The sequence below is a fragment of the Panthera leo genome, chromosome B4 (assembly GCF_018350215.1).
Source record: "Panthera leo isolate Ple1 chromosome B4, P.leo_Ple1_pat1.1, whole genome shotgun sequence".
Classification (NCBI taxonomy): Eukaryota; Metazoa; Chordata; class Mammalia; order Carnivora; family Felidae; genus Panthera; species Panthera leo.
In genome coordinates, this window is record NC_056685.1 from 129541912 (window position 1) to 129555376 (window position 13465).

Consider the following 13465-nt stretch of genomic DNA (forward strand, 5'->3'; position numbering starts at 1 on the left):
TCAATTAGTCTTACCTTCCTACATCTAAAATAAGCCGACATCCAGGGGTGCCTGGGTGGCTCAGTTGGTTGGGCGTCCGACTTCGGCTCAGGTCATGACCTCGCAGTTTGTGGGTTCGAGCCCTGCATCGGGCTCTGGGCTGACACCTTGGAGCCTGGAGCCTGCCTTGGGATTGTGTCTCCCTCTCTATCTCTGTGCCTTCCCTGCTTATGCTCTGTCTCTCTCTCTCAAAAATAAACATTAAAAAAAATAAAATAAATCTATATCCAAAATAAGCAACATTTTATAAATAAGTAAACATATGCGTTGATATGCAAGGGTAGACAGAGACTGACCATGATCCTTTGTATTTGAAGGGTCCTAGGTGAAAAGTACAGGATGAAACGGAACGTGTCACTACTTTTAAAGTAGCCCACAGGACTGCAGTTCTCGACAGTGGCTGCAAAGCAGCATCACCTGTAGGTATTTCTAAATAGGTGAATGACTAAATGCACTTTTAGACCCTGGTTACAGAGTCTCTGGGGGCTAGATCTCTAGGCAGTAGTACCTTCCCTGATATGTGACCATGCTCTAGAACTACCATCAAAGGGCATAAAGTTCACAGCTTGTTACAAGAGCTCCAGAGCAGACCCAAACCAGAAAGAAAAAATCCTCTGACTTTAGATTTGAGGGGCGGCTGGGGGGGCTCACTCGGCTGAACGTCAGATTCATGATTTTGGCTCAGGTCATGATCCCAGAGACACGGGACTGAGCCCCACGGCAGGCTCTGCACTGAGCACGGAGCCTGCTGAAGATTCTTTCTCTGCCTCCCTCTGCCCCTCTCCCCCATTCGCGCACTCTCTCTCTCAAAATAATATGAACAAAAAATAAAATAAATGAAAAAAAAAAAAAAAGATTTGAAGTAAACGACTGTATCTTTTTAACAAAAGCTTCCCTAGGGACAAACTTCGATCCCAACAGTGACGATCCCCCTGGGAGATAAACACAGAGATGAACAACATCTTCCCTCCCCCTGTTCCTCCCCACCCTAACTGGGGCCAGTCAGTCTGACACTAACCCAGCACCCAAAGTGCAAGAACGGGGCAAATACTCGGAATACTGAAGGCCACTCAATAGATGACCACTGATTATGGTGCCAACCTAGTTTTCAAGATCAGCTCCAGGGGCTCCGATGAGATTCAATTAATTTCTGGAAACAGGAACTACGTCAACCCTTTAGTTTAACACTCTGATGATACAATGTCCCTTGGACAAGCCTAAAACTGGGGGCTTTTTTGGACAACCCTATGAGGAAGTTGGATAGACATTCAAAGATAATCACTAGGGGTAACCTTTCAAATCTCCTGGAGAATATCAATATGCCCAAACAGCAAGGAGGCAAATTTCAAAAAAAAAAAAAAAAAAAAAAAAAAATTTTTTAATGTTTATTTATTTTGAGAGGGAGTGTGTGCAACCAAGTGGGGGAGGGGCAGAGAGACAGGGAGAGAGAGAGAATCCCAAGCAGGCTCTGCACTGTCAGCACAGAGTCCAATGCAGGGCTTGATCCCATGAACCATGAGATCCTGACCTGAGCCAATATCAAGAGTCAGACACTTAACCGACTGAGCCACCCAGGCGCTCCGAGGAGTAAATTTCAGAGGGTAGGTACCTCAGGCCACACCATTTCTCTGAGGCAGCAGTTACCTATTCTTCTACCCTAACTCATCTTCAGCCCCACCTGCCCAAGGTTTCAAACAGCAGAAGGACAAGGAAGGCATTTTGTACGTTCACCTAAACCGCCCAGAGGGCGTCTCATAGGAAGCAGTGCTGCTCTAACCCACACTAGGGCCTGGGCTTTTTTCCAATCATGCTCCCAATGTAACAAAGAAAGGCAGCAGAAACTTCCCTCTCTCAAGCTAGTCTTCCTGATTAAAACCGTAAGGTTGAATTCCCCCAGGAAGGAGAATGGAATTTTTTGTTGCAGATTATTGCAAGGACTCAAAAAAATCTGTGCAGGCAGGAGCTAAGTGGCAGTGAATTAAGAGACAAGTCCAGCACTTAGAATTATGAAACACCAAGAAAACCAGGTTACAAAATTATTCTAACAGCCTGGAGAAGAGAAAACAAAAGCGGTTATGTCTGTGCGTGCCTGGTTTTTTTCCCCCATAACACCCACAATTTCAGAAACGTGATTACAATTCTTTTAGGATTAAGACATGTATTTTATTTGTATCTTTAAATGTAAATGCACTGCTGAAACTAACCACGTCACTCTCCAAAATACTTTCTGGAAATGCTCTCTACCAGAGCATCCTTAGAACGAACACACACACATACACACACCCCATCTGACACAGCAGATACCAACCTGGCTGTCCCGTGCTGGGAATCCATGATAACCTGGAGTCAGAGGCTCGTTCTAAGAGAAAAAGAAGAAAATCAAGTATAAGACAAAAGGAAATGTTAAGGAGCATCAAATCATCCAAACTGATCAAATATAAATTCCTGCAACAGTCCTTAAGATGTTCTATCACTATATTCCACTCTAACTGTACCCCTGCCAGCAGCCTCAACAACGGCAAAAACGAAACCAAGCAAACATAGTATTTGCTTCAAAACACCATTCATAAACTCTATTTTCCTCGTTCAGCTAATTGTTTCCTTTTCAGTGTACCTCAAACGGGGAGCCAACTGAGATCTGGGGCAAATCAACTCCTAACTGTGAGACTTTAGCATCCCTGGCCCTTAACCACTAAAAGCCACCGGCAATCCTGAACACTAGGGACAACCAAAAACATTCACATATTTCCAGAAGTCTCCTGGCTCAACAGTACCACCCCTACTGAGAACTACGTCTTGGTCTGGAAGTTTTAGCCACACCCCCCTGTCAATATGCATTCCTTCAGTTCTTTGAAACCTACATGAAATCCCTTCCTCTATCACCCTCTATGACCCTAGAGACCCGAGTGACTCCGAACATGTATAAATTAAAATGCACTGAGGCTATTTGTACAATTTCCTTTTCATATGACATATGCCTTAATCAGATTTTTGTAACAGTATACCATAGTGAGTGTCTCATCTTCACATTAACCACTAAATCAAAATCCTGAAGGGCAAGAATGACAGTCAATAAAAGCTATGCAAACCCTATTAGTATAAGGTGATATGATCTGAGCACTCATTCATGGCTTGACCCATTCAATGATTCAGTCAACATGTACTGAACACCTAATATTTTTCAAGTACTGTTAAATGACTGATAGTCATCAGTAAGAAAGGTAAGGGACACAAGGCCCTTGTCTTTAAGTGAACTTTTAAATGGGAAGAGATACACGTGCCCATAAAAGTGTAAATGAGAATATGCTTTTGTAATTTTTTTCAACGTGCTCAACACCGCTCCCCGGAAGACGCTCATCCTCTTCTTCCATCCATTTATATTTTCATTCAGACTAGCAGATTAACAAGGTAAGAATTTTCACGGATGGGACGTTCACATATGGCAAGAGAGCGCTTTCCAACCAATGGTACATCTGCTGTGATTATATCCTTACCTTTGGTTATCAAATACCCGCCCTGTTTTCAAAAACATGAAAGCAAGGAGCCAACTTAAGCCCACTGCAGAGACACCTTGTGTGTTCATCGTGGTTTCCCTGCTATCTAGCACAGCGTCTAACACGTGGTGGGCACACAAAACGATGCAGAAATACATACATGGAGCTCAACAAGCAGAAGTTATTTTGCCATCCATCACTGATTCAATCATAGACAATCCAAGTTCTCCTTTTTGATTCCTTAGTCTCTGTTCTGGATGTTTATAAATGAAGCCTCCGCAGAGAAAGCACATCAAAGATAACAGCCTTGAAAAATTATAGGTACCAAAACAATCCCGAGGAAGAGTGAAGCAGAAGGATTCATGTTTCCGGATTTCAAAGCTTCCTGCAAAGCTACAGTCATCAACATAGTGTGATACTGGCCTAAGGAATAGACATACAGATCAATGGGCTACAACTGAGAGTCCAGAATCAAACCCTTAAAACTATAACCAACTGATTTTTTAAGAGGATGCCAAGAAAATCGAAGCAAGAAAGAACACTCTTCAACAAATGGTGAAACAAATGGATACCCACATATCAAAGAATGAAGTTAGAACGCTATCTCATCCCATACAGAAAATTAACTCAAAACAGATCACACACCTAAAACCACAAAACTCTTAGAAGAAAACACAGAAGTAAATCTTCACGATTTCTCGTTAGGCAACAGCTTCTTCAGTATGACACCAAAAACACCCGTGACAAAGGACAAACAGATAAATTCGGCTTCAAGAAAATTAAAAATTTCTGGGGCTCAAAGGACACCATCAATTCTGGGAATCTCCCGCCTAACATAGTGATTATAATTAATAATACCGTATTATATACTTGAGAGTTGCAGGGCGCCTGCATGGCTCAGCTGGTGAAGCGTCCAACTCTTGGTTTTGGCTCGTGTCACGATCTCACAGTTTGTGAGAGACGGAGCCCCGCATTGGCTCCGTGCTGGCAGCGGGGATCCCGCTTGGGATATTCTCTCTCCCTCTCGCTCTCTGCCCCTCCCCCACTCAATACAACTAAACTTTAAAAAAGAAAAAGAAGGGGTGCCTGGGTGGGCTCAGCCGGTTAAGCGTCGACTTCAGCTCACATCGTGATCTCATGGTTTGTGAATTTGAGCCCAGCATCGGGCTCTGTGCTGACCGTGCAGAGCCTGCTTCAAATTTTCTGTCTCCCTCTCTCTCTGCCCCTCCCCGCCCTCTCAAAAGTAAATAAACATTAAAAGGGTGGGGGGGCACCCGGTGGCTCAGTCGGTTGAGTGTCCGACTTCGGCTCAGGTCATGATCTCATGGTTCGTGGGTTCAAGCTCCGCGTCGGGCTCTGTGCTGACAGCTCGGAGCCTTCAGCCTGCTTCAGAGTCTGTCTCCGGTTCTCTCTGCCCCTCCCCCACTTGTGCTCTGTCTGTCTCTAAAATAAATAAACAAAAAAAAAAAAAAAAAAAAAAGCTCCTAAAAAAACAGATCTTAAATGTTCTCACCATAAAAAATAAATGGCAATTCTGTGACATGAGGCTGGTGTTAGCCAACACTGTGCTGGCAGTCACTTCCCAATACATAAATGTACCAAATCAAAACCTTGTACACCTTCAACTTATACGTGGTTATGGGTCAACTATACTTCAATAAAGTGAGGGGGGACTCCACCAAGTAAATGAAAAGACAACTCACAGAATGGGAGAAAATACGGCAAGTCATACGTCTGATAAGAGGCCTGTATTCACAATACATACAGAACTCTTAAAAAGACAACCCAAACTTGAAAATGGGGAAAGAATGGGGCGCCTGGGTGGCTCAGTCGGTTCAGCGTCCAACTTCGGCTCAGGTCCTGATCTCACGGTTCATGAGTTCGAGCCCCGCGTCAGGCTCTGTGCTGACAGCTCGGATTCTGTGTCTCCCTTTCTCTCTGCTCCTCCCCTGTTCACGCTCTATCTCTCTGTCTCTCTCTCAAAAATAAATAAACATTAAAAAAAAAAAAAAGCTATAAAAATAAAACGGAGGATTTCCATAGGAAGTTCTCCAAAGATGTACAAACGGCCAGTAGGTACATGAAAAGATGCTCAATATCTTTAGTCATTAGTGAAATGCAAATCAAAACCGTAATGAGAAAATACTTCACACCCGTTACGGGAACAAGATAAACTTTAGTGAGGATGTGGAGAAACTGGAATCTCATACACTGCTGGCAGGAAGGTAAAATGGTACGGGCACTTTGGAAACAGGCCCGCAGTTCCTCCAAATGTTAAAACAGAGTTACCATATGATCCGGCAACTCCACTTGGGGTAAGAAAGAAAACTGAAAACACATATCCACGTAAAACCTTGTTCAGAAATGTACGAAGCAGCTTTATTCCATAATCGCCAAAAAGTCGAAACAATCCAAATGTTCACCAGTTGCTGAATGCATAAGTAAAGTATGATACATTCATAACAATGTTACTGGGCAATACAAAGGAATGAAGTGCTGAGACAAACAGGTAATCTTGAAAACACCATGCTAAGTGGGGGGGAAAAAAAACAGACAAAGGCAGCAAATTGTATGACTCCATTTATATGAAATATCCAGCATGGGCAAATCCATAAAGAAAAGAGATTAGCAGCTCTAGGGGATAAAAGGGCAGAAAGGGGAATGAGTGGTAACAGGTACTGGGTTTGTCTATGGTAGTGACAATGTTCTTGAATTAGTGATGACAGACGCACAACTTGATGATTATACTAAAAACTGCCACAACACTAAAAACTACTAAAATCAATTTAAAAGGGTGAGATTTATGGTCTGCAAATTCTTTTTTATATTTTTTTTAGCGTGTATCTATTTTTTTGAGAGAGAGAGAAACAGTGCAAGTGGGTTAGGGGCAGAGAGAGAGGGAGACACAGAATCTGAAGCAGGCTCCGGGCTCTGAGCCTGACACGGGGCTCAAACTCACGAACTGTGACATCATGACCTGAGCCAAAGTCGGACACTTAACTGACTGAGCCACCCAGGTGCCCCTTTTTTTTTTTAATTTTAGAGAGTGTGAGAGTGGGGAAGGGGTCAGGTGGGTGGTGGGGGGAGGGGTAGAGAGAGAAAGAGAATGAATGAATGAAATCTTAAGCAGACTCCACACTCAGCATAGAACCCAATGCAGGGCTCAATCCCAGCATCCTGGGATCATGACCTGACCCAAAATCCGGAGTTGGACCTTCAACCACCTGAGCCACCCAGGAGCCCCATGGTCTGTGAGTTCTATGTCAATCAACCTGTTATTTAATAATAGTAATAACAGGCAATCTAGCTACTTTCACACTAATTTTTACAGGGGAGACATACAGCTTAGACTGTGACAAAAAGAACAGGGCTCTTCTGAAATCTACAAGTGCCTTATTTGTTCTAGATTCTATAATTCAATTCGACATCATTCCCTATAAATATTAACAGTGATGATGATAAAGGTGATGATAACTGCTAGATATTGAACATTAAATCCAGGTATAGTCTCAGGATGGAAGGGAAGAGGAAGAGAAAACAACAAAGAGGAGAAGATAATAAAGCATAGGTACTAAGTGGGAAAAAACTATCAACCCAGGTCTGCTGGATTCCAAAGCCCCTGTTATTTCCATTTCATCAACTTCTCTTTTGTAATAACCACTCCACAATATTTAAGAAAGCAATGGAAGGGTGCCTGGGTGGCTCAGTCAGTTGAGTGCCTGACTCTAGATTTCAGCTCAGGTAACAATGTCAATGTGGGATTGAGCCTCATGTCTCATTCCATGTGCTGACAGCAAGGAGCCTGCTTGGGATTCTCTCCCCCTCTCTCTCTGCCCCTCCCCTGCTCATGCTGCCCTCTCTCTCCCTCAAAATAAATGAGTAAACTAAAAAAAAAAAAAAAAAAAAAAAAAAAGATAATAATGGAAAACACCAATAAGCAAAATTAACATTCATCACTCCCAGAGAATATCCCACATATAAACTCTATTCTTGAGTTCAGCAATGCAGAGAACTTTTTATAAGGAAAAAAGTCACATTCCTAGAAGCCGGTATTGTCAGAAACTTTAACAGCAAAAGGGCGCCTGGGTGGCTTAGCTGGCTGAGCGTCGGACTCCTGATTTCAGCTCAGGTCTGGATCTCTGGTCAAGCCCCATGGTGGACTCCAGGCTGCCAAGCCTGCTTGGGATTCTTTCTCTCCCTCTCTCTGCCCCTCCCCTGCGCACACGTACTCTCTCTCTACCTCTCTCAAAATAAGTAACAAAAAAAAGAAAAGAAACTTTAACAGCAAAGACAAATATAATACGTTGCACAGATATATGTCAGAGGAAATGGATTCACTCCTTCGCCGGCCTCTCAGCAAGGTCAGGCTCTTCTCTCCCCCATCTCTCAGATCAGGCTCCTTGGAACTCACCAGCTCTCAGAAACTCTGTCTCTCTGAAAGTGGCCTACACTTAATGACAAAGGCTCGCTCACCTTTCTAACTTTATCATGTACAAATCTGTCCCTCCAAAATGCATTAACTTTGCATATTGTTTAATTTATAAAAATGGATCTTATTGTACGCATTCTTCAGCAATTTCCTTTTTTTGCTCGAAACCATGAGATTCAACTCCCCTTATGAACAGTTACTGTATTTCACTAACGGGGACTACTGTTTGGTACCCTATCTTATTTACGACTATGCCGCAATTTATGGACCAGCCTTACTTTCCTGTTAATAGATTTTTAAGCTGTTTCCAGTTATGCTTTCTGTTTGCACTCACAAACCATGCTGTCTATGAACGTTCTTTTGGATTTGACGTATAATTTTTCACTCCTGAGACTGGCAAAAATGAACATGAAAACATCACAAGTTAGCAAGAAGAAGAGTAAATAGGCACCTTCACATCTAATAGTAAGAACAGAAGTATATTGAGACCACTGCTTTGGAGAGCAATTTGACAATAATCATTAAAATGCTAAATGCACATACCTTCCTGTAATTTCACATCTCTGACCTGTGCAGCCACTCTAGATAATCACTTGCACACGTGCTCAAAGAATCGTGTGCAAAGACTTTCAACGCGGCGCTGTTTCTCACAGTGAAAAACTGGAAAGAACCTCAGTCTCCGTTAATAATGAGAAACTAATGCTATTCTATTATTTCGACACCCCTGTGCAAGCTTTTAAAAAGATAAAACCTCTATGAACTATCTCAAGTCATACTAAATGACAGCAGAATAGCGTGCTGTTTTTTTAAAGAGGTATTTCTACAGGAGTGCCTGAGTGGCTCAGTTGGTTAAGCATCCGACTTCGGCTCAGGTCATGATCTCATGGTTTGTGGGTTAGGGCCCCGCGTCGGGCTCTGTGCTGACAGCTCAGATTCTGTGTCTCCCTCTCTCTCTTTCCCTGCCCCTCTCACACTTTGTCTCTTTCTCCCTCTCTCTCTCTCAAAAATAAATATTAAAAAAAAAAAAAAATTTTAAGAGGTATTTCTACATGCATATTAGAAAGTAAATAAATGCACAGGGGTTACCTCTAGGGAGAAGAGTATGATCTGTGGAAGGCTGAAAGGGCATGCTTTATCTGAATTGTTTCAATTTGACGAAATGTAAAATCCACATATTGCTTGGAACATTATAAAGAACTAAAAAAAGTCACCATTGCCAGTGTTCCGTAGTGCTTTATAACTTCCAAAAACACCTTCATATAATCTTATTTAGTCCTCATGATGCAGAAAATAGGTTTTATGACCCTCATTTTACAGATAACAAAACTGAATCTCAGAAAGATTAAGTGATTTGCTTGAGGCCAAACAGCTAATGACAGTGGCTGAGGCACCTTCACACTTAGACCTTAACTCTGTACCCAGTACCTCTGCTGCCTCGTGACCATAGTAAAGAACACTCCTCTGGCCCTGGGACAATGTTGACAGTCCAAGATGTGCAGATCTGAGTTCTTAATCAGTGTGAAAATAATAACTGATACTTAAAGTAGACATGGAATTACAAGGCTGGCTAATGGAACGGACAGGCTAGAAATCGGACGTGTTAAACTCCAAGAGAACAGGCTTCAGCAGCTATGCATGGGCCTACATAAGCAAACGTTCTGGCCGAGCAAGACCGGAAGAGTTCAAAACGGACTCTGCGTAGGCACAGAGGCTGCTCAAAAATAAGAAGAAGATATAAGAAATAAAATACAAACCACAAGAATCCTTAGTGACTAGAGGTCAGCAAGTAAACCTGTTTAGAAGCTTCTGGTTAGCAGGCCTGTAACAGAAGGCTCCTTAAGTAATGGTCAAATAAAGAACTGCAGTGGATCACGCGTGTAGAGTGGACACCGAGAGAAGAAAAACAGCAGCTGACTTTTGTATTCTTTCACAGGTGGCTTAGAAGCTCCCACATGCACCTATGTTTGAAAAATCCACTTAAGCCAAAGAATCCTTCCTTTATTCAGTATGAGTGATTGAACAATCACCTTATGACAAGCACAGCGTTGGTATCCTTGCCTTGAGGAGCTCAAACTCATAATAATTACAAGAGAATGTGACTGATCCCATAACCAACAACAGTCAGGCCTCCAGAAGATCTTCTAGAACAGTGTGTGTGGGAATGGGGGGGGGGAGGGTGCTCACTGGAGGACCACACCTCAGCACCGTGACTGACCGATGCATGCTTAAAAGACACAGTATTTCAGGGGCGCCTGGGTGACTTAGTCGGTTGAGCTTCCAACTCCGGCTCAGGTCATGATCTCACGGTCCATAAGTTCGAGCCCCGCGTCGGGCTCTGTGCTGACAGCTCAGAGCCTGGAGTCTGCTTCCAATTCTGTGTCTCCCTCTCTCTCTGCCCCTCCCCATTCATGCTCTGTCTCCCTCTGTCTCAAAAATAAACTAAAAAAAAAAAAAAATTAAAAAAAAAAAACATTTCTTTTTTCTAAAAGACACCGTATCTGCTTTTTTCTTTTTTGAAAAGCAAAAGGTACTGTTTCCTTAAGCATTTACTTTTATTTTTCAGAAACAGAAGAGAGCACAGGGAAGAGAGTCAGAGGAGAGAGAGAGAATCCCAAGCAGACTCCACACTCGGCGTGGAACCCAACACAGGGCTTGATCCACAACCATGGGTTCATGACCTGAGCAGAAACCAAGAGTCGGACACTCAACCAACTGAGCCACCCAGGTGCCCTTCCTTAAGCATTTTTAAAATACAGTTAAAAAAGAAGTGTTAGGAGAAATTAACAACACTGAAGATCAAAAAAATCCCTACATTCATACAGAAATATAGTAGTGATAGAATACTTTAGCCATAACCTCTAAACAACGGAATGATCCATGAAATATTAACAGGAGCCTATGAAGGACACCCTCTACCAAACTTCCCTGGTTTCACCTACTTAACAGATTGTGTGTTCAACATCCAGAGATGTATTACAAGGGTATTTCTCATTGGTTTCTATCACTGATGAGGACTGTCTAGAGGCAGGGTGTAGAAAACCGGAAATGCACAATGAAGTTACATCAAGCAATAATTAAAAAAAAAAAAAATCAAAACGCACCTGGTTGTCTTTCGTGTCTAACAAAATCAAACCCATTTCACCAAATGAAAGAGGAAGAAAAATATTGAGAACGGAACAAAGTAAATTCCTGCCACCAGGCAATCTGGGGAGAGGAAAAGTAAAAAGAAGCGACGGAAAGAAACAAAGCTGTCCTCTACAAACAAAACTTGGGCAATGCTAACAAGTCCAGATTTTTCACAGACTTATTTGTGGCTGAAAATGAACCTCACATTACCCTATGCACATTTAACAATGGAAGGAAGATTGATTTAAACCATACTGGCTGGAAAAAGCGAGTCGAGTTTCCTAAGATATTTCACTACCTTGTTTTGCAACCAAAGTAACTTGTTTTCCAAGTGTGGACATGGGAGGGGAGACCACAGGAACTGAAGACTAGTACCTAAATTCCATATGTTATGGCATGCAAAAACCAATCCCAGTAACAAGAATCTTCGGCTCAGGAAGACAGATTGCTAAGCAATCCCAGGGCATCATTCTGCTTCCAAGCCATATAGGATTCAAGGTACCCAGAGACAAGATGAAGACTTAGAAGGGATATGAATCTGGTGGTATCTAACAACACGGTCCCAACATAAATGCAACTGGTAACTGGTAAACCAAGCTTTCATGATCCAGTAAAATAAGACATAATTTATTCTACATCCCAGTCAAGACAACTGATGATAGTACTTTGTTATACTCACCACCTCCCACCCCAAACACCGTCTTCTTTTTTTCTTTTCTAAGTTAAAATAAAAATGCCCCAGTGTGAGTAATATGTTCATGCTAAAAGCTGACACAGGGATTTACTGGGTCCTGGCAGCCCACCTTTGGAACACACTAAAACGTCCTCTTTTCAAGAACAACCACAGAGTTCAAAGAGATAACCAATCAAAACCCTTTTCTTACAGCTGAGGAAACTGACACTGCAAGAGAAGTACTCTGCCCACAGTCATTCAACAAAGCAGCCAGAAAAGAGAACCTACAGCCTAGAACCCTGGACTCTCAAATCATGGAAGCTGTTGACGCCTCAGACTCTGCTCACTGCCGCTGTAAGGAGCTCCACTCATGAGCGATAGAGAAAGCATGGACTCTGGGAGTGAGACAGCCGGCTGTGCCACCTTCTAACGGTGTGACTCTGGCCAAATTCCTTAATCTCTCGGATGTAACACACTGTGAGGGAGTTCCACAAGAATTCCCTCCCCGCCCCCCTGTCTATCAGTCGCAAATGACTCCAGAAATTCAATCAGTCTAAGAGGACTCATTCCTACAAAGTAACCAATTTCCAAATCAACAACAATCGATTTTTCTTAGCTTATGTTAAAGCCAGTTCTTTAAAAATACGTGCCGAATGGCCATCCCGCATCACCTGAAGGTGTTCAAACACGAGGTAACAACTAGTAACGTTATGAATCCATTCCAGCATTCAACGACAGAAAAATCAATGCGATCAGCTCTAAGGTGACCAAAGCAACTCGGCCTCTTGTGACATATGTATGGATGCTCCACACAATCTAGCAATCCACCCTGCTGGGATCAATTCCTGACTGGCTAACACTCCCAGTTCTTCAATTTCCTTACAAACCCATTCGGTTCTAACTTATTTTTTTAATTAAAATTCAATCATGATAACCAAATTGTATTTCCAAGTACATACATAATAAATAAAATTCCCCTTCCATCTACTCCTTCTGGTACCAAGGTCTGACATCAGACTATAAATATTCTTCAGCAGTTTCTATTTTTTCCTTTTCTAAAAAATCGTTGTTACATAGAAATAATATAAAATTTGCCATTTCCACCATTTTTAAGTGTACAGTTCTGTGGCGTTAAGTACAAGCACACTGTTGTAGAACCTTCACCACTGTCTCCAGAACTGTCTCCAAGTGAAACTCACTACTCCTTCGATTCCCCATTCTCCCCTTCCCCCGTCCCTGGCAACCCCCATTCTACTTTGTCTCTGTAAAGTCGACGACTCCAGGACCCTCATGTAGGTGGAACCATAACCTTTTGTAACCAGTGTTCAAAAAACCAGTGTTCAGGAAGTTCTGACTTAACCATAATGTATTCAAGGTTCATCCACGCTGTAGCTTAAGTCAGAACTTCCTTCTTTTTAAGGCCAATATTGCATTGTATAGATAGACCCCTTCTGTTTAACTATTCATCTCTTCACGTACACTGGGTGGCTTCCACCTTTTGGCTATAGTGAATAAGGCTACTATGAACATGGGTGTGCAAATATGGAGTCCCTGCTTTCACCCTGCTTTCACTTCTGTGGGTATACATCCAGAAGCAGAATGGCTGGATTATTGGCAATTCTATGTTTAATATTTAAATTATGCCTAGCACTTGTCTTCCAAGTCTGTCATTCATCGTATTACGCTTAGTACTTTACTTTTTTT

General features: G+C 42.4%; 1 protein-coding gene across 8 annotated transcripts in view; it reads right to left on the reverse strand.

Moving 5' to 3' along the window:
* The window catches only part of RBFOX2 (RNA binding fox-1 homolog 2), a 281671-nt gene that overhangs the window by 189002 nt on the left and 79204 nt on the right, over window positions 1-13465 (reverse strand). For 7 of the 8 annotated variants that reach the window (XM_042947678.1, XM_042947675.1, XM_042947681.1 and 4 more), the window contains exon 2: window positions 2348-2398. The exons of the other annotated variant lie outside the window; for it this stretch is intronic. In XM_042947678.1, coding sequence (XP_042803612.1) covers window positions 2348-2398 — 51 coding nt within the window. The remainder of the gene's footprint in view (window positions 1-2347; window positions 2399-13465) is intronic. 8 annotated transcript variants of the gene reach the window in all.